General features: G+C 37.1%; 1 protein-coding gene across 3 annotated transcripts in view; it reads left to right on the forward strand.

Annotated features, from left to right (window-relative positions):
- The window catches only part of NAB1 (NGFI-A binding protein 1), a 33,277-nt gene extending 23,381 nt beyond the window's left edge, over positions 1 to 9,896 (forward strand). For 2 of the 3 annotated variants that reach the window (XM_072418809.1, XM_072418811.1), the window contains exons 7-9: positions 1,935 to 2,072; positions 6,473 to 6,598; positions 9,466 to 9,896. In XM_072418809.1, the coding sequence (XP_072274910.1) occupies positions 1,935 to 2,072; positions 6,473 to 6,598; positions 9,466 to 9,551 (350 nt within the window). In that variant the 3' untranslated portion in view covers positions 9,552 to 9,896. The remainder of the gene's footprint in view (positions 1 to 1,934; positions 2,073 to 6,472; positions 6,599 to 9,465) is intronic. The other variant, XM_072418812.1, reaches the window with a different exon arrangement.
- The last annotated feature ends 11,306 nt before the right edge of the window (positions 9,897 to 21,202 follow it).

Genomic DNA, 21,202 nt, shown 5'->3' on the forward strand with positions numbered 1-21,202 from the left:
TGGGTGATCCAGCAAACCTGGAACGGATTTCTTAAAAATCATTTGCTATTAGTTTGCAAATATTTTCAATATGGACAAATGGACCAAATCCATTCCAGGTTTCTGGTATCACCCAGGTTCTACCATGATAGTCTATCTTCTCCAGTCTTAAAGAGCTATAATAAATCATGTCCAATATAAGGTAGAAGTTCTTCTGTTAGGCTTTTATTGCTGTTGGTGGACTGTTGGGAATTGGTATTGGTGACTATGTTACACAGGCAAACAGTAAAAATCCTACATGTTATGTAGAGAACAAAAGGTAAGGAGAACCCTCCAATGGTGACAACAGTTCTGGCGGGGTTCTTATACTTTGGGGGCATTTTCTTTCACTCCTGTTGTACCAAAGTGAAAGGAACAAAATATACTTTAATATAATGATGAAGAGTGAAATCTGTGACATAGTTATTAAAAGAACAAAAGTGATTGGGCTATAGAGTTGCATTATGTGAAGGCAGCCACAGTCACCAGCACCCCTTGAGATGTCACTGTGCCCCTTCTTTTCATCATGATGGATGCCCTGAAACGTTTTATTATGATGGATGCCCTTTAACCTCCTGGGCGGTTCATTTCTGTCCGGATTTATATGTCTAAAAGCGGTACATTGTTTTTCACAAAAATGTATTTTACTGAATAGTATAATAGTATGAGTATGAGTATAATAGTATATTAAAGTTTAAAACACAAAATCATGTCAAAATAATATATAAATTTAAAAAATGTAAAATAAATGATCATGAAAGACAATGAACTGCTTTTACACATATAAATGCACTGTATTGCAATCAATACAGTTATTTTGTATTGAATGCAATACAAATGGATTTGAATTTCCTGCCCTGCCGGCAGCGTCCTCACGCACCGACGTCACCGGGAACTCCCCCGGTGACTCATCGAGTACAGAGGAAGAAAGAAGACAAACATCACGGAGAAGGACGACGCAGGACGCCGGCAGATCAGGTAAGTAGCGATTTACTATTACTTCCCATAGGTTTACCTACCCCCGAGTGTGACTCGAGGTTACCGCCTTTATCGTCTTCTGTCTACCCCGAGTCGCACTCGGGGTTACCGCCCAGGAGGTTAAAGTTTCAGTAGGATGGAAGGACAAGGCAAACCAACTTTGTAGTAATGACAGTGGCAGGGTCTACATTTTTCATAGCTCTAGTAGCTTTTGGAAGTCCTGGGGGCTGCAAGTTATTAATGGCTTTCTTTGCAATTTTGAAAATCTATTAATTGCAGAAAAACAAAACCTAAGTCAAGCCTTCCAACTATAAAAAGCTAATATGAGTCAAAGATTAGCCGGCCTTATCTGCCTTTACCCTTAATGAAAGGTAATTTTTGCCTTTTCACCAATAATTAAAAGTTCCGATTGTGGTTTTATGGTTTTGTTTCTTAGGCTGTGTAATATTTGTCGTTGGAAAGGATCTTTCACAATCCTTTCCAATGACAAAAGACTGAACGAGTGCTGTACATACATCACCATTCTGCTCTATAAAGAGGGGAGAACGACAGATCGGCACCCCACTGTGCTCTCTCCCTTTCAATTTCATTACGATCGCTCTTTGTAAAGATTGTTTGGACGAGACGTCAGATTCTCGTCCAATATCAGCCCTTAAGCAATTATCGGACGAGAATCATCTGATGTGTGTGCGTAGCCATGGTGAGCTGGTCAGTTATATTTATTGATTTATTGACTGTTTGATTGATTGTTTTTTTATATCCAGCCTTTTGCCACTTGCCACTTCTATTCATTCGTCACAAAAGACGTGTTTTTGTACATATTTGGGATTGTTTTTGTTCAGTGTTAAGAGATGTACAATAACACAAGGTTAATGATGAATGTTCACACTAGTAGGTAAAATTTCAATACGTCATTACTTTATGTATTTTTATTCTAGATGACAAGCCACTAAACCTCAGAGTGTCACAAGATCATCAACTACAGCAGGTGTTGTCAGAAGAACAGAACACACGAAAACTGCCTTGTAAAGAACATTGCAATCATTCTAACAATGAGACAAACTCTCAGGCTTCAAGTAAGTATTTGTGTATTTGGGAACTAAGCAGCTTCTTGTTAATTAATAATTTAATAACACTTTTGCTTCACGCTCAGAGCCAGGGCCGTAAAAATCACCATAGCAACCTAGAGAGACCAGCTCTGTGTGCTGTTCGCTGATGTTTTGTTCTTATTTCCATACCATGGCAATCCTGAAAAGATTCTCTACACAAAATGTTATTCTCACTAATTTCACCATTTTAAAAGATAAGAGCGGTCATCCCTGAGTCTTCCAGATGACGCCCGTACAACCAATTTCAGTTGATATCATCCCTCCCTTGTAATGCAATCAAATCAGAAGCATTGAAAATGAAAGCCAAAAATAAAGATATTAGGCCTGAATAATAAAGCTCTCCAAGGCTGGAGAGGATACACTTTTATCAGTGAAGCTGGGTGATCCACCAAACCTGGAATGGATCTGGTCCTGGATGCCCATCATTTACTAGAAAATATCAAATGACTTTGAAGAAATCAATTCCAGGTTTGCTGGATCACCCAGCTTCACTAATGAACGTGTATCCTCCCCAGCCTTGGAGAGCTTTAATAAATCAAGCCCAATGGTTGAGCAACACAAATAATAAACAAGGGACCTTCCTATGGAATCAAAATAGCGTTTAAACAATAAGTAAGGCAAAAAAGATCTCATGGGAAGAGAAGGTATTTATGTGTTAGAGTTTTAATTTTTTTATTTTTTATTTTTTTTTTTATTGGGTTTTTGAAAATAACAACTTGGCACACACAAATAGGGGAATAATATTAATACATAAAAAGAATTTCAAAGCCATAGTACTGAATGTTAACAAAACCATAGAGGTATATTTTGTTAGAGAGAAGTAGTAGCATGAATAAAGGGAGAGTGACTAGGATTATTTAGTAACAGAATAAAACATAAGGTTGAGGGAGAACTATAAAAACCTTTTTTCTTTTGGTAGTCTATAACCAGACCAAAGATAAAGTACATCAGGAAACACAAATATAAGGTATATATTGAGCTTAAAGCGGAACTAAACCAAAAAAAACCCCAAAAAAACACATCTACCCTAATTCATGCAGATCCATCGGAAAGTTTCTTCGTTTGGGTCCCACGTCACCCCGGTATCCGTCTTCTGCCCCACTTATTCTCTGTTCTTCTGGGTTCTTCTTCCGATGTCACCTGATCGGGCACAAGGTTGGGTGACATAGATGGGGAAAAAGATTGCTGATCTCACTGTGCATGTGTGAGATCAGCAATTTTTTTCTTTCATTAAAGAAAGGAATTCTTCTGCGCATGCCAGAGATTAGGATTTAAAAAAAGGGTGTTGCACTAAAAAATACAATTTTTACTTTAAATATCAGGTTTTAAAGCTTTAAAGAAGTTTTCTACTGCTTTTTATGAATTAAAAACAGTTTCTCATCCCACTGATTAGGAGAATCATTTCCATTCCATTGACTTGCGTAATGTAACGGAGCTGCAAAAAGTATGTGGCAAACTAGAGTGCCAAATTGGATGGGGAAAGAGTCAATGTTTAGACAAAGGGGGGCCAAATCTGGTGTAGGTTTGGTAAGACAGCCCCTTGTACTGGAAATATATCTAAAAATGGAATTCCAATACCTAGTAAGATTTTCACATTTCTGCATAAAATGAAAGATAATACCTGGTTCTTTGTTACATCTCAAACACATTGGTTATGTATTTGTATTACATTTGGAAAATTTAGAGTTTGGTACCATTGCAAGAGAATTTTAAGAAAGTTCTCCTTATGGGAGACACAGAGGACGTTAGATTTTGGGGGAAAGAGTGTTATTTTTGGAATGGCAGTGTCCCATCTATCCTTTGCTCCCTAGCTGCTCTTTTCAACTACTGAGTGTAAAGAGAACATCTGGTACTTCCAGGTTTGGAGAAGTATGTGACTCCCTCCATGTGTCAGGGCCAAAGCTTAGTGACTAGCCCAGCACTGCAGTGGTGCAATTGTGAGCCTGGACAAGGCAGTTCTTTTGTATTTTTATGGCAGCCAGAGGAGCAAAGGAAAGGTAAGTATAGGCTGCTCAGGGGGGGAGGAAGTTAGGTGAAATGAACCTGTAGATAGCCTATGTATGTTTAATTTAGTATTATTTTTTACTTTATGGATTATTTTACTCCTGCACTGTTGCAATTTTACTCCTGCACTGTTGCAATTTTCATTAAATAGTGTCTAAAATATAATTGTTTACAATACCTTAGTCCCTTGGCACATGTTGTGCAAGCCCTTACCCTTGTAAATAGTGCAAGGTAAAAAAATATATTAGGAGAGAAAAGAAAGCTGTCTAAAGTAAAGTAAAATACACAAAAGGTTCTATGAGATTATATCACATGCTGCCTGTTTCTTTTAACATTGCCAGATTGCTAAATGCAGTGTGCCATACCTAGGGGGCAAGAGCAGAATGCCCCCACTCTTTCCTAAAAATAAATAACACTGTCATTCATTTTAGGACTAACAGTCCTTGTAGTACTGACAAGGAAAGCTTTAGATTAAAACATGATAATGCAACCATGTAGGTTTTCTCATTTCAACCTCCAGGGGAATGTGTCTTCTTGATTTAAACAACTATGTTTATTGAATAATTTATAATCCAGGGAGTTCAGAGTAATGGTATGACATACAGTTGTGGTTTTAAAGAGGGTATTGGCATTAATCTAGTACTCCAAGAGTTTCTTTTGTTGGGGAGGACCGGTTTTTATGATTTTGGATTGAAATTTAGGAGCTTTAAACTATATTTAAAAACTTAGCCTGGAGGTAAACCTCAAGCTTTATACAGAAAATCTACAGTGAGCTTGCTGTGGGGGATTCCGCATAGTACTAGGCTTGCAGCAGTTCAAATAAAACAACACACAGTCAGTTTTTTAATAAACAAAGTTCAGGGTCCTGCCTGGGTACTTTATATAAGCACAGGGATGCCAGTAAACAAAACTGATTTATTAAAGTTCTCCAAGGCAGGAAGGATAAACTTTCATCAGTGAAGCTGGGTGATCCAGCAAACTTGAATGGGTTTCTTAAAAGTTGTTTGCTATTTGTTAGCAAATGTTTTTAATCCTGGACTAGATCCACCCCAGGTTTGCTGGATCACCCAGCTTCACTGATGAAAGTGTATCTTCTCCAGCCTTGGAGAGCCTAAATAAATCAGACCCAACAAAAAATAACAACAAAACATAGCCTGGCTTGGCGACTAACTACCTCTTTGGTAGATCTCTCTCATACTTATCATACAATACAACACAAAATCCTTTTCATAAACAAAAATCTAATAGCTTATTTGCCGTGTTTTTCCTCATGAGCTCCTTTCCCCTCAAGGAAGCCACTGGCTTTGAGAAGCCATTGAGCTCCCAGCAATTTGCTGCTGAACCTCTTAAATAAAGCACTGGTGCTCTATAGCTCCGGGTGAATACACTGAAATGGACGGGGTGACCAGGACCAGGTTCAGGACCCTTAAAACCATTTCATAAAATTGATTATTGATACAGATTGCAGATTATTGATACATATGCTTAATGATACAGATTGCAGAGAGAAATCAAGTTTAAAAACAACTTTGTAAAGCACTTCTCCCACTCAAGCCAAAAATGTAACCAGGCATTTCTTTAAAAGAAAAACCTTTTTGTTTATGGATTCCCTAGTCATATGTCAATGCCATTACATCCACTCGCAGTCACAATTTATACACCATTTTACTCTTGACATTTTAACATGTCTAATTGCGTCATCCAATTTTAGACTTCCCATGGGATAATGCTTTTAAACTTGGGAGAGGTCTTCGGAAATCTGCATTCAGTCTGTGATAAATGGCTTTTTTGCCAAAAATGCCATGCAATGCCAAACACAGCAGAAACTTTTGAACTAATTTTGACTTCAGTCATTTTAAACTTTATTATAAGCTGATTAGCAGGGTTGCAGATTGCAGACAGACCCACATGGGTCTGCAGTATTGAACTTTGTAAAACTTTCTTCTTATATGAACCTATATGTAGCCTTCTACTTTCTTAAGCTCTAATAAATGCCACCTTCAGGTTTTACGCATTTGTAATGTATGACCTTAAAGTATAACTAGAACAATTATTTTTCATTTGTAAGTTGTTAAAATACCTGTCAAAGTTTTTTGCTGTCAGTGTCATAGCTGGGGAGATTTACTTATTTACCTGTGCAAACCTTTCCAATTTCACCATCTCACTAATTTCATCTTACTCTCTTTTGTGCTTGCAGGGTAGAAAATAAAGGAGATAATATTATTTGTATGCACACAGGAAAAATAGGCATTAACCACACTCTATTCTATGGAAAGCTAAAAAAAAAAATTTTGATTTTAAATATATTTTGATGATTTTTCATCCACTATTATAGCTTTTTCCTGTGTGTGTATTCCTTTTAGTAACCACAGATACAAGAACTGATGGTAGTAGCATTGCCACCTCAGAAAGCACAGCATGTGGCTGTTGGAAGGAGAAAAAACAAGTGACAATGACAGATCAACAAAGCCATGCTACACCAGCTGTTGGTATGTAGAAAGATTTCTAGTTTGATTGCTAAGCTTAGCAATCATACCAGGAACACCTACTCGGTTAACTTTCTCACCTACAGACACATTGGGCCTGATTTATTAAAGCTCTCCAAGGCTGGAGAGGATACACTTTTATCACTGAAGCTGGATGATCCAGCAAACCTGGAATGGATTTCTTTAAAGTTGTTTGCTGTTTGCTAGCAAATGATTTGAATCCTGGACCAGATCCATTCCATGTTTGCTGGATTACCCGGCTTCACTGATGAAAGTGTATCCTCGCCAGGCTTGGAGAGCATTAATAAATCAGGCCCATTTACCCGAGCATAGTCATTCACTTTATTTACACTCAATTAACCCTTCATTGATTTTCTATATATTTAATGTACATTGTTGCGTAATATGTTGTTGATATATAGATCCTGTTTATTATTATAAATAATAATAATAATAATAATAATTACTTCAGCACTGTGTGGGTTTGGAAGGCAGGACAGGCAGAAAGAATAAAATTAGAAACCTATGTAGTACTGATCAAACATATAATTATCTGAACAATTGTACAAATTACCAGTATGTGGGCACGTTTTTTTCTGGTCAAGTTCAATCCTGCTTGTGTCTGTTTGAGTAAGTTAACTCTGAATTACATTTCATTAAGTTTTCTTGTCCTCTTTGGCTTTGTAATTACATCATGTTGTAAGTCTGATACATTACAGTTAATGTGTCAGTATTTATCTTGTATGAATACTAATGGTGTGTTGATTTTTTTTTTTGTGTGGTGTGTATGTGTGTGTGTATATATATATATATATATATATATATATCACCATCTTAGAACTAACAAAAAGTTTTGATTAAGTTAAAACACTTTATATATAGATAGATCCGTGACAATGTGATAGTCAAGAGGAAAAATAGATTTTTAGAATTGTAATAGAAACTATATTATACATTTATTCAACTATTTTTCCTAAGGTTAGTTAGCTGCAGTTGTCTGAAACATTCTGCTGGTGCCTTCAGATATAGGGATCATTGTCCGGTGGAACAAAATTCACTATATCATTTTTAGATTTTGGTATTTTGTATTACCTACATTTTTAACTGTTGTATAGTAAGGGTCTTTCTGATGGGTTATAGTTAAATTGTTTAGGTACAGAGCTGTTGGTGGAGTTTGGTAATGTGATACATCAGATACATAAAAATCTGACTGTGCCTAGGTTAATTAAAATATTTCGTATAACTTTTTAAATGTGTGTGCCCATGCCTAATTGAGATATATACTTTCATTATTATCTCCAGTGTGTCTTCTGAACTTGATGTTGCAAGAATTGTTCCAGGTCAGGTCCTGGAACAGAATCTTTAAAATGTCTCCTTTCAGTTTGCAATACTTGAGTCTCTTGCCTGTGAACCTTCTAGTCCAGCGGTCGCCAACCTTTCGGACCTCAAGGACCATTAAATTCATCATTTTAAATCCCGTGGACCATTAATATGAAATTTTTTAAAAAAGATAAATATGTTTGTAAAATATTGATCTTCCTAATGGTTTCTAACAAGGACTGTGGAGGCTCTGATTCATTGATCAGCTCACGGTTAAGTGAAATGTTACTATTGTTACTTTTATCATTAGTTGCATTATCTTTGGTATTACTAAGGAAATGCAAAATATTTGTTTGCTTTTTCTCACTCGTTATGGGTTTATTTCATTTGCATCTAAGACCAAACAAGAAATAATTATCAAAGTCAAACTATTTAATGCCATTAAATATACCAGTTAAAGAAAATACACAATTAAGGTCATACTTACCTAAAAGAGTATCTGAGAAATAAATAAAATAAAACAATCAGATGAGAATCGGTATTGGCGGAGCGGTGTGTGACTGTTGTAATGGTGAAAACAATACTGAAGCGTACGGCTGAGCAATGGTTGCCTCATACAACTGAAGACTACACTGACGTCACGCTGCGCCTCCCTTGTTTTTCTGTCTCTAGTACAGCTTGTGAATTTAGTGCAATATAAAGACGAAAATTGTCATTCAGAATATAAGAATTTATTAGAATATTTGTTTGTTTTATTAATATTAAAACATAAAAATTGCAAATAATATCCAAATTTTTTTCTGGACCACCAAAATTTTCTTTGTTGGCGACCACTGTTCTAGTCGTATCATGGGATCTAAGCCCAACAAACCTACAATAAAGCCCTTGCATTCGTGACCTTGTTCTTTCTGTCTTTTCCAAAGATGATGCCAATATGAATATGATGTTATGAATAACTAAATCATTTTTTATATGCTGATTTTAATTCAAGCTGACCTTTTTCATGATATTCTTGTTAATGGCATTAGTATGTATATGTGTGTTTTTGTACATTTCATATCAAGCTAACAGCTATTCTATTTGCTTTTAGTATCAGTTCTTACTGTAATATTCGCACAGAATATTATTATATCAGCCCGGAGGAGTGGTGGTACCATATGTCACTAGTAGATGGTGCTGCAGACCTAAACTAGAATTCATGTCCTGCTGCTAATAAAGCTGCGGTTGCTGTGATGCCGTTGTTGCTGTACAGAGGAGTAAGAAATGAATGGGAATTTATCATTTATAATGGATAATTAGAAAATTGTACACTACTGGAAAGTGTTGAGTTGCCACTGAATTACATATATTTGGTTTGAATTTAATTCATAATGCAATACACATATAGGTTACATCATCCCGAAGTACCCCGACCAATAGTTTCCCAATCCTACTAATGGAAAAAGAAAAATGTTATAGTGTAACGCAATGCTTTTTACAGGTTTAAGAGTGTTTATGTCACAGATGTAAAATCGGTTTAAAAAGTAATATTTGTATTTGTGTACCACCAGATATGATGCTGAGGGATTATTCACAAGCAGCCTTAAGCAGTGTAGAAAAAAGAATCATCAAACTTGAGCCGGAAGATGAAATATAACTGGAAGGTCAACAGACTGGAAGCCTACTACAGAAACAAGCAAGCCTTAAACATTTTACCGTTGATGCCTCAGCAATATATTAGTGAATTTCAAGCCAAAGCTTACTGACTGAACTGGTAAAAAGTACATGTAAATGAAATGGGACTGAAAATGGAAGAAAGGATTCACATTCCTGTCAAACTCACTATATGGCATGGCCCGCTAATTAATAAAGGGGGCTTGCAATATTTTAGAATGTAATATGAACTTAATTTTATTTTTTAGTTATAAAATAGTTTTAGTAAAATGGTGTTAGAACATGTATTTTATTTAATATATGTGAATATGATTCATTTTACTTGAAAGTGTAGTGTTGTATTTATTATATACTTCAAAAAGAACTTGGATAAACAGAAGAAAAAAAAACGGTACAACACTAATCTTGCAATAAATAATGGAAAGAAAAAATAAATATCCTGGCACGTTTAGCTAATAAAATATAATGAACCTAGACTGTAGGATATATGTATCACTAGTAGAGAGTAACATAAAATGTAATTACAGTGCAAGGACATCTTGTAAGATTTTTTATAATTTTCTATATTCAAATATACAGATATTATTTTCAAATATAAGCAGTATTATTTAGAACCTTCCTACATGCACCAAAACATGTATTCAGATTTAATCTGTGGCCCTGACCATCCACATGCATGATCTTTAGGTTAGATCATTGGATCACAAGATTTTATGGTGAGAATTCTGTTGGTAATATTAGCCAACTGTTTTTTTTATACTGTTCCTGTGTAAATATTAATGAGGAAAAGGAGATTATTGTAGATGCATGCATTGTGATTAGGAACAGATGTGGGCTGTAATGATTAGTCATTCATATTTGCCTATTTTTATCTGTGCAGGCTTTCTTAGGAAAGGTTGATTTACAGTATATATCCTTCCTTTTTTATCCCTCCCTTGAATGAAGTCTACTCTTCTGTTTAAATCAGGAGTTAAAGGCCATTTAAAGTCTAATATCTGGTGCTTTTGAACAACAGAACCCCATAGTTAGGACAAATGTAGGCCACTACAGGACTGTAATCTGAAACGGGTTATGTGTATCTAAACCCAAGACCAAAAATGACATAGACTGCAGTTTTGCCAGTCCTTACGTGGCTTCTTTTGTTTTTTGTTTTGTTTTTAGGCTTTTTTTAACCTGTGACTCGGCCAGTAAGACACCTCCTGTCTAAAGTTGTCTGCACTCACTTCTCCGCTATATCTACAGGAATGGTGTAGCCACCCTTGGACAATTATTATTTTGCAGTATTTATATAGCACCAACATAATACGCAGCGCTTTACAAAATCCATTATCATGTCACTAGCCGTCCCTCAAAGGGGCTCACAATTTGTCACTACACAGGTCATATGTCTGTCATACAGTCCAAGGTCAATTTTGGGGGGAAACAAAATAACCCAACTGCATGTTTTTGGAATATGGGAGGAAACCGAAGTACCTAGATGAACCCCATGCAAACACGGGAAGAACCTGCAAACTCCATGCAGATAATGTCCTGGCCGAGATTAGAACCTAGGACCTAGCGCAGCAAAGGCCAGACTGCTAACCTCTGCACGGTCATACTGTGAAAATGGGAGTGCAAGATGTACTAAACTCCACCTAAGGTGTTTTAGGAAGTTACCGCAATAATTGTTTTCTTTGGGATAAAGGCTTAGACAATACGAATGAAAGATGATCATTGTAAACACTCCTGTCTGGACAGCCTAATCTAGAGATTGAAAAAACACAAAAGCAAAGCAATACATTCATACAAAATGTAAAGTTTCTTGCAAAACTTGAGAGCAAAACATTGAAGTATTACAGTAATATGAGGCGAGGTCTCCATTTTTTCTGTACTATATACAAACCAAATAAGAATTTGGGAAATAGGGGAAAAAAACAAGAAAAATCAGGACAGAAAGAAGGCTAGAAAAAAAAGGGAATTGGAGTAAGGGACACAACCTGTCACAACTGGGAGATATTTCAATGGGTGGTAGCAGCCTTGGAGGATTTGATGTTTACATTTTCCACGTACGACCTAAACATCAGCCATTGACACTACCTGTTTTTATGATGTACTTTTGAACCTCGCAAAGGTGCAGTGAAAACATCCATCGGCATTATTAGCTTATTGATTTTAGAGATTTAGCCACTTAGCCATTGTGGGTGCCACCTAACACCAATGAGAAGGGATGCAGTATGTCTAGAAAATATCAATGAGATGCAGGAAGAAGAATCTAGGTCTAAGGGTACTGGCTTGTCTGTAAATTTCTTTACAATCCGATGTACCCTACTTGGGTCCAAAAGGGTTGGACATTGGTCCCAAAAAATATAAAGTGACATGCCTATTTCTGAATTACAATGCCAACATCTATAGAAAGTCTCCGGGTACACACCACACAGAAAAGCTGGGACCTGATAACAATATCTATTTATAGAATTTATTAGCCAGGAAATTATGAGCCAGGAGCAGATGGAAGAAATATGTTCTTAGGAAAAAGAGATTCCCAGGTAACTTGCCCATCTTCCCTTTTAGATACAGTATATACAGCAGGACTGGGTTCAGACGAGACAGTCACATGAGTTGAGATACTAATTGGCATGCAGGGCCTTGGTCTGCACACAAGTATTTGATGGTTTAGGCGAGTGCATATGTGGTTTATGGAGAGTGATTAAGTGGTAAAACTTATGAGCTGCCAAAAGCTCAGGGATGCAAAAAGAGGGTCATCCCTCATTTTGGAAATTGATGGCCAATCAACTCTGTCAGAGACAAAAGAGATTTAGGTCATTCCTTGTTCTGTCAAATGCCAAAAAAGTTGTGAAGCTTGGGGTAAAATAAAGGTATGCCAAGAAATGGATATAAAGGAGATCTGGAGCATAATTTATGCACCATAGAAAAGATGTTATATGACTGTGTACTGTGTATGACTGTTCAATATTCACACATTGTTTCCAATGGGGATGTCTATGCCAGTGTAAGGCCCTGGTCCAGCAACAGTACTCGCCAGATGCCAGTGCCCCAATCTAACGCTGCACTGTTCATTTGTAGCAAGCCCCCGCTCAGCCACTGGAGGGTAGTTGCCCCATCCCAGCACACGGTTGCCCCCAGGACTTCAGCGTGCAAGGGATGGTGTCTGGCAAAAGGCAGACAGAGGACTAGGAGCCCACAGATAACCCTTTACAAAGATTCCAACTGGGGCAAGTATGGAGCTAGGTCATTCACAGGTAACCAGTCTACCAGACGAAGTGTTCAAGGGCAAAGTGGGGGATGGAGGGTCAGAAACAGGCAAGGTTAGCAGCAGTAAATCTTACAGATTCACATTTCAGCAGCAAGTAAGCCTAGCTTAACACTACAACAGGCACTGGAGACTGAGCAGAAAAGCTATAAAGCCTTAGCCAATGGATTGAGTCAGGAACTAACTCAATCTGTGATTTCTTTGTTCTGCTTGCTGCTGCAAGTGAGATCCCTGGACAGAATAAACAGTGTTTTATACTGTGATGGAGCACGGCATAGGATTGCTGGCCAGATAAGCATCTCCAGGCCCCTTGGACCTAGATAAATAAAGAATTTGGGATGTGACTCTGGTTTCTGTGACTATACAAATTGTAAAAGGTTGGATCTAAGGTTGCAAAAGTATGTCTATGGAATTGGGCCAGTAAAAAATACAGACTCTCAAGTTGTAGGTAATCCTAATAAATTAGGACTGAATCGTTATTTGGATTGGTTCTCTGTCAGGGACATCTGTCAGTTCTAAAATGCGAAGCTGGTGGTTGTATATATCTAAAAAACGTGTTGGCAAACACCATGGCATTCTAAAATTTACACTTGAACACCTACTTTTTCAGCATCCTAGAAAATCTGTTTGACATGCCTCCACATTATATTCTTGTATCCTGTTTTAGACAAGTGTAATGAAATTCTGCTGTGATGGAAAACAAACAAGTCATACCAATATTAGCCATACCAAAAATAATTATCCAGCAATTTTATTTGCTCTTTACCACCTTTCAGTTGCATAATTGAGTGCATTAAAGCAACCTACTACCAAAAGTGTTTATATTTACACGACAGGGATGTCAGTAAGTTGCCTTGAATGAGCTAGTCTTTTAATGGTGGTTGGTAATAGGCTACAGGCAATGCTAGATGGACTTTTGGTAGACAACCTTTTGTAATATTTTCCTGTACTTTAATGTAGTTTATGTACTTTTGACCTTTTTTTAATCAGTTATGAAACATTTTATATTTGATTTTGTGAAATTACAGTAGTAATGACTTTCAGGAAAAAATAATTAATAATAATTAATTATTATATAAATAATTTATATATATTATGAATAAATATATATATATTATATTTATAAATAATAATAATAATTATGGATATATAGGGTCTTATAAAAGCAGTGGTATTGCAAGGTATTTTGGGCTGTGCTTTTATTGCCCTTGTTCTCTGTCTGTAGTAATCAGTGTCAACACAAGACCAGCTTACTTTTTAGGGAGAAGGACCAACTAGAATAAAGACAGTAAATAGATGAATATAGAATGGAAAGACAATGAAGATATAGGCAAATTAAAACAGCCTCACTTTATTCTTGTAATACAAACCGTGCATCATTTAATCTATTGTGGGTGCCCCATATTTCACTAAAAACTTTAGTGACTTTAAACAAATATCTTCCCTAGCTAGATGGGGGAAATATACATGCTCTCTGTATGGTGAGAATAGTGAGATTCCTGTCCTGAAATGTTGTGCAATATTTTATTAAAAGATACCTACCAACACAATAGTGGGACATGTTTGTGGAACCAGTATATTGCTTTTAAATAAAGTTTACAAAAAAAGACGGACGTTAAAACTACAGTTTGCAGTTATAAGCAACCTATAAAATAATCTATAAAAACCTATAAAACTTACAAAACAAGAAAAACCTACAGTTTGAAAAAGTTTTACAACAGCTACTCACAATAAAGACTTCTCTGTGGTAATGTTTTTTTTTTAACAACAACAAACTTGTTTCAAATAACCTTTATATTGTGCTGTGACAATCTGTGTTCTTGGATCAGGTATGGTAATTGGCAGGGTTTTTTTTTTCATTCTGTACAAGGCAATTTAACGAATTCCACACTGCACAGCCAGGTGACACGTAGATCAAGATTAAGCAAATAAGCTTCCTATGTCACCTTCCCTCTCACCTTGCCATTTGGACAGTGAATTAGGATCCAGTCCATCTACAGAGCATGTGTTGATTAATGAAGCACTACAAATGACCTATAAAGCATCCAACCAGCAAAGGTGTGTGCTGTGTGCCTGAAGAGCCACAGCCAGAAGTCCACCACGAGAGATCCATGTACAATTCCTATATGAAATACTCAGGTCTTGATAATCTCACATTCATAATCTCCACATTAATAATATTTGGATTTTATTGGTTTTAGTTTTTTTAGATTAGTTTTTATACTTTTTTTTTTAAAGATATCACCTTTAGTATTACGATATGGCTCTGACAAACTACTAACAATGATAAAGTATTCTTTCTCTGAAGATTTCTTTTTTTCACAAACTTGTCAGTGATCATACCCAGCATTTTAGAATAAAAATAAATTCTGTATGTTGTGCTGACTTCATAAAAATGTGTTTTAATTATCTTTTGGCTCATCTTGACAAAAACAAGTAAATAAACTAGTAAATAAGGAAAATCCCTATATTTTTAGGCAATAACACTGAATTAATACTCAAAAATAAATATGAAGTGATCTACAAAAATGGATTGCAGTTTATATAGATCCTCTGTCTTAATTTTTTTTGATATTGGTAAAGGACCTAGATATTGCAATATTTGTTAATAATAGTTCTTCTGTGGTTTAGCAAACAGTACTTGCCAGATGCCAGTCCCCCAATCTATTGCCGCACTCTTTACCTGTAGCAAGCCCTTGCTCAGTCTCGATAGGCTAGTTGCCCCGTCCCAGCACACGGGGTCCCCCAGGACTTCAGTGCACAAGGGATGGTGTCTGGCGAAAGGCTGACGGAGGACTAGGAGCCCACCGATAACCCTATACAAACACTCCAGCTGAGACAAGTACAGAGCCTTTATTTCTTTAACTTTACATAACACTGGTGACAAAAGTTACAAAATACATGTTATTCAAAAATAGTACTACTAAGGCTACGTACATTCGTGCAATTATTGTCGTTAGAAAGGATCCTTCACGATCCTTTCCAATGACAAAGGACTGAACGATGCACATACAGCGCCGTTTTGCTCTATGGAGAGGGTAGAATGACGGAGCGGCACCAGGCTGTGCTCTACCCCCGGCACCCCGCTTTGCTCTCCCCCCACCTTATTACAGCGACGAGCGCTATACACACACCAGATTCCAGTCCAATACTAGCCCTGGGGTGATTATTGGACGAGAATCATCTGACCTGTGTACGTAGCCTAGCAATTTTTTTTGAGGGGGGGGGGGTTTAAAACTTTTCCGTGCCATGTATTGCCTGTGATTTATCTGACCATGAAATTCTGCATGTTTTGCAACCATTCTACCTCCATTTTCATTTTCAAATAATCATGCAAAATCTCTTTCACATAAACACATATTGAAAGTTATGTAAATTATCTTCAGCAGACCTTATTTCTCCACAAATATAGAACAGTAGTAACCTGCAAAACACTTGCTGCACAGGACACCCGAGTGAATGCCTACACCCCATACTGATGCCAATGAAGTTCATATCACAACTGACTGCACAGAGGGAGATAGTGTGATCTGACATCCGTTGTTTTAGTTATCCAGCCAACCATGAGAATGAAGAATTGCTAAACCCCTTCCACATATGATAGGATAACAAAAAAAGGCTTTGTGCCAGAAAATATTAATGGCACAGAACCCTCCGGTGGAAGAATATTCTAAATTTAATACCCGTGGGCATGCCAGATTCTTTGCCCCCTGCCATGTACTGTGTGGTTCCTTCTCCGGCCCCTATGTCATTAGAGTGTTCTTACTTTCATTTACTACACGCAAAGCTTTAAATTCTTATTTGTCTTTTTTTTACATTTGCAACAATCACCAGTTTTGTAGCTATGATTTCACAAAATTCTTCTTCCAGATCCTATGGCTTGCTTTTACTGTTGTGTTAAATATGACAACCCAGACATTTTGTCTGTTTTTAAGAATATCTACAAAAATAACAGTAGTCACAAATACTGAAGAACATTGACAATACCAGGTGTATGCTCTCTTGGCTCCTTTCCTCATTGGAATTAGGTCAAAAATACACACACGTTTCATGTTTTTTACATCACTCAACTACCAAAGCTAAAGCTCACTGGCATAGGTAAACAAACTTCAGTGACATGGTTAAATGTTTAGATGCACAGTAATACTCCAAGTAATCAGAACTATTTTATTTTGTTTTTGTAATCGGAAATTCCAAATCTCCAGGTACAACTATTTTGTGCTAACCATGGGGTCCCATGGAACTTATTGGCCCTTTAATACTCTTACAGGGTATGAATATACAGACTGGATTTTCTTTAGATACATAGAAGTCGTGCATAACAGGCAGAAGAAGACATCATTGAGCAATAGTAACTAAACAAATGATTCACATTCCAGGAGCAGCATAGACATAAAGGGCCTGATTTTTTAAAGCTCTCCAAGTCTGGAGAGGATACACTTTCATCAGTGAAGCTGGGTTTTCTTCAGTCATTTGCTATTTGCTAGCAAATGTTTTCAATCCTGGACCTGATCTATTCCAGGTTTGCCGGATCACCCAGCTTCACTAATGAAAGTGTATCCTCCCCAGCCTTGGGGAGCTGTAATAAATCAGGCCCAATGTTTGATCAACAGCTATAAAATGATTTTTACTTTGTTTTGGATGATGACATTGGTGTACTCCAATGTCATCAACAAAGTCTCTAAAAATATAGAAATGATATGTGTTATTGGCTTCCTCAGGGGTATGTAGGCGTAAATAGTTATAGTTAAAAGTAAGTGTACATCAGTAATCTCAGAAGTACAGGATAGTATTGGTCAATGCATGACTAATGGGTATTGCAACATGTTAGGATAGAACCCAAATATATATGGGACTGTGAGATCTTTATTTTCTCAAATATGGAACACATTGCTAAAACTTTTCCCTTTCCAGCATACTCATTCAATCATATAGTTTTCTCTTCCAATTAGCTCCCTGGATACCTACGTCACGCATCCCAGGAGGCTCTTGCTGCTCCGTCTGCGCATGCCCGATTTGGGAGCCTTTACTTTAATGGGAGAAAAACGCATGTGCAGTTAGATCGTCACTCTTTTTTTCCCGATCTACGTAACCCAACCTCGTACCTGTGCATTGTGAGATCAGATGATGCACGAAGAAGATTGAAGAAGATGGCGGCGTCCAGGCCGAAGAAAGGTACCAGGATGACATGGGATCCGATCAAAGAAACCTCCTGATGGATCAACTCATCTGCGAGATTAAAGGTAAGTGGGATTTTTTTTTTTTAGTTTAGTTCTGCTTTAAATTTTGTTTACATTTTACATAGGACTTCGGTTTCCCCCAATTACAAATATTTATATCTTCTGTAGTTTATCTCTGTAGTACAGAGAAGGATTGTGACCCATCCTGTGACAACATGATATCATCTGTAGCTGTGCTAATGACTACTTCCTTTATCTTTCCCCCTTGCCTAGAGGTATTTACATTATACATTTGAAATTGCAGCTTATGCCTTAAAAGTACTCAATTATTATTATGATCATGTATTTATTTATACTGGAAACAAATTACACAGAGTTCATAGATAAAGTCATGAGAAAAAGAAAGTACACCCTCTAACAAAATGTTTTGTGTATCTGTACATACAAAACTATCCAGTCCATAGCAGGTCTAAAAATTGAAACCTTAAATGACCCATAACATATTACACAGTGTCATTATTTACTAATAAACTATACAAATGCAGAAGCGGTGTGTGGAAAATTAAGTATACCCTTAACACTTCCATAGGGATTAGGATGGTAAGTAGCAGGGTACTGCTAATAAAATGTACTTAATATATTGATAATTAGCAAGTGTGACCACCTCTATAAAAGCAAAAGATTTGGAAGTTTGCTCATCTGGAGCATTTGGGTGTTAACACAATGCCAAGGACATCAGCAATGACCTTAGAGAAGCAATTGTTGCTGCCCATTAATCTGGGAAGCCAATCCTAAACAACTGAAAGTCAGTCATTCTACAGTGAGAAAGATTTTTACAATTGGAATACATTCAAGACAATTGCTAATCATCCCAGGAGTGGATATTCCAGCAAATTCACCCCAAGGCCAAAGGAAATGCTGAGGGAAATTGCAAAAATAGGTATATCCCAAACTTCACAGGGCTTAGTTAGTATGCGAAATGTTAAACTTCATGGCAGTACAATTTTAAAAAGACTTAACAAGAATAGCTTGTTTGGAAGTTGCTAGGAGAAAGACTCTCCAAAAAGAACATGGCAGCCTGGCTTATGTTTGCAAAGTTGCATCCAAACAAACCACAAGGCTTCTGGAACAATGTCTTTTGCACAAAGGAAACATAAGTGGAGATGTTTAGCCATAATGCACAACAATGCATTTGCAGAAAATCAAACATGGCAAATTAGCATAAACACTTCATGCCATCTGTCAAGTACAATGCTGAAGGGGTGATACTTTGGGCTTGTTTTTTAGCCACAGGACATTGGCACCCTGCAGTCATTGAGTTGACCATAAACTTTTCCATATATCAAAGTATTCTACAGTCAAGTGGGAATTCATGTGTGACAGCTAAAGTTTAGCCAAAATTGGATCAATGGAAGGAGGAAAGGATGGCATAAGGGAACTTTGGTATAAACACTAATTAATAGACAAAGTGCCCAGCCTGAATGCATACATTCCTATTGAGAATATATATATATTTCTATACCCCATCCCTTCTCAATACAAAATTGGATCATTCAACAGGGCAATGATCCCAAGAACACCAGAACTTCTACAATAGAATGACTAAAAAAAAAGGAAAATAAGGTGTTGCAATGGCCCAATCACCTGACCTCCATCCAATGAATGTCCATAAACCTCAGTGAACCCAAACAATGTAGTAAGAGTAGGACAATATTCCTTCACAATGATGTAAGAGACTAAAAAAGTCTTACAAAAAATAATTACTTCATGTTATTGCTAACTCAAGGTGGTTCTACAAGCTATTGAATCATGGAATGTAGTTAGTTTTTTACACATTTTCTCCATTTTGGCTTCATTTATGTTAAATAAATAATGACACCGGCAGAACCTGATGTGTGTTGTTTCACTCAGGATAGATTTAAATTATTTCAGAACCTGGAAAACACCAGATTTTTTTTATGTCCCGATATGGGAAAATCTTAGAATTAAAAAATGTATGTGGGAAGAACAGAACACAAAATTAGCTCATGGGAGGCTAATCAGCCAATTGGATGGGAGCTAATTTCCCCCCAAAAATGTAAGTAATCCAAAAAATCCCCAAATTCTGTTGCTGGAAACAATTTTCCTGATTGTTTTAAATGACAGAACGAATGTGCGCAGCACACACAATACTGCTCTGTTCTATGTAAGGGAAGAAAGGTGACACCCTGATGGGTCCTTTAAAGGAAAGTACAGAAGTTGTCCCTGCTTGGTCATTCATCAATCAGCCATGGCATATTGGTGCATGAAGTTGCTGTAGCTTTACTCTTTAGGTCAGCAGCATTTGGCTCTGAGGAATATTTTGGGAGTTGGTGTCTTTCCTATCAGTTGATTATATGTGTCAGTCTCCTGTATGAACTTGTAAACAAGCCCTTGCTGTTGAACTAGATTGTATTAGTTCTGATAAGATAACTTCCCTTTTAACACAGCAATCACCTAGACAAGCAGTGCAAATAAAGCCTAACATGTACACATGCTTTAGCCATTCTGAGAAGGTTTTACTCTCTGTGCTGAAGTTGATATCAGCGGATGACCAGGATGACAACAAATCTGACTATTTTGTCTCCTCCATCCCAAGATTTAGGCTAGGTACACACGTCAGATGATTCAGCCTCAGAGCTGATATCCGACAAGAATCTGGCATATGTACAGCGCTCATTGTCCGAACAACCATTCCTGGTAGATCCACGGACAAGAAACAATCGCAATGAAAGTGAAGGGGAGAGCACAGTGGGGTGCCGCTCCGTCGTTCTCCCCTCTTCATAGAGCAGAATGGTGCTCTATGTACATGCATCGTCCAGTCTTTTGTCATTAGAAATGATTGTAAAAGATCATTATTGCACGTGTGTACACAGCCTTAGTTAGGTATCAGAGAATCATAGTAGAGAAGAAAAGTCTAATACAGATGTCAGATGGACTTCTGATGGTTATCTCTGGAAATGATCTTTTGTCATTTTTTTCCAGTGGCAGATGTACACACAGTGCTGTTTTGTTCAATGGAGAGCAGGGGGAAGGACGATCAAGCTGCTAGCTTCTCTCCTCTATAGGTCAGTTCTAATCAGTCAATCAATAATTCACTCTGGCATATTGATGAATGATGTCAGGGTTTGTGTCAGATTTTCACCCAAAACAAATGGTCTTGCTCATCTGGCAAATCAGCTAGCA

The sequence above is a fragment of the Pyxicephalus adspersus genome, chromosome 7 (genome assembly GCF_032062135.1).
Source record: "Pyxicephalus adspersus chromosome 7, UCB_Pads_2.0, whole genome shotgun sequence".
Classification (NCBI taxonomy): Eukaryota; Metazoa; Chordata; class Amphibia; order Anura; family Pyxicephalidae; genus Pyxicephalus; species Pyxicephalus adspersus.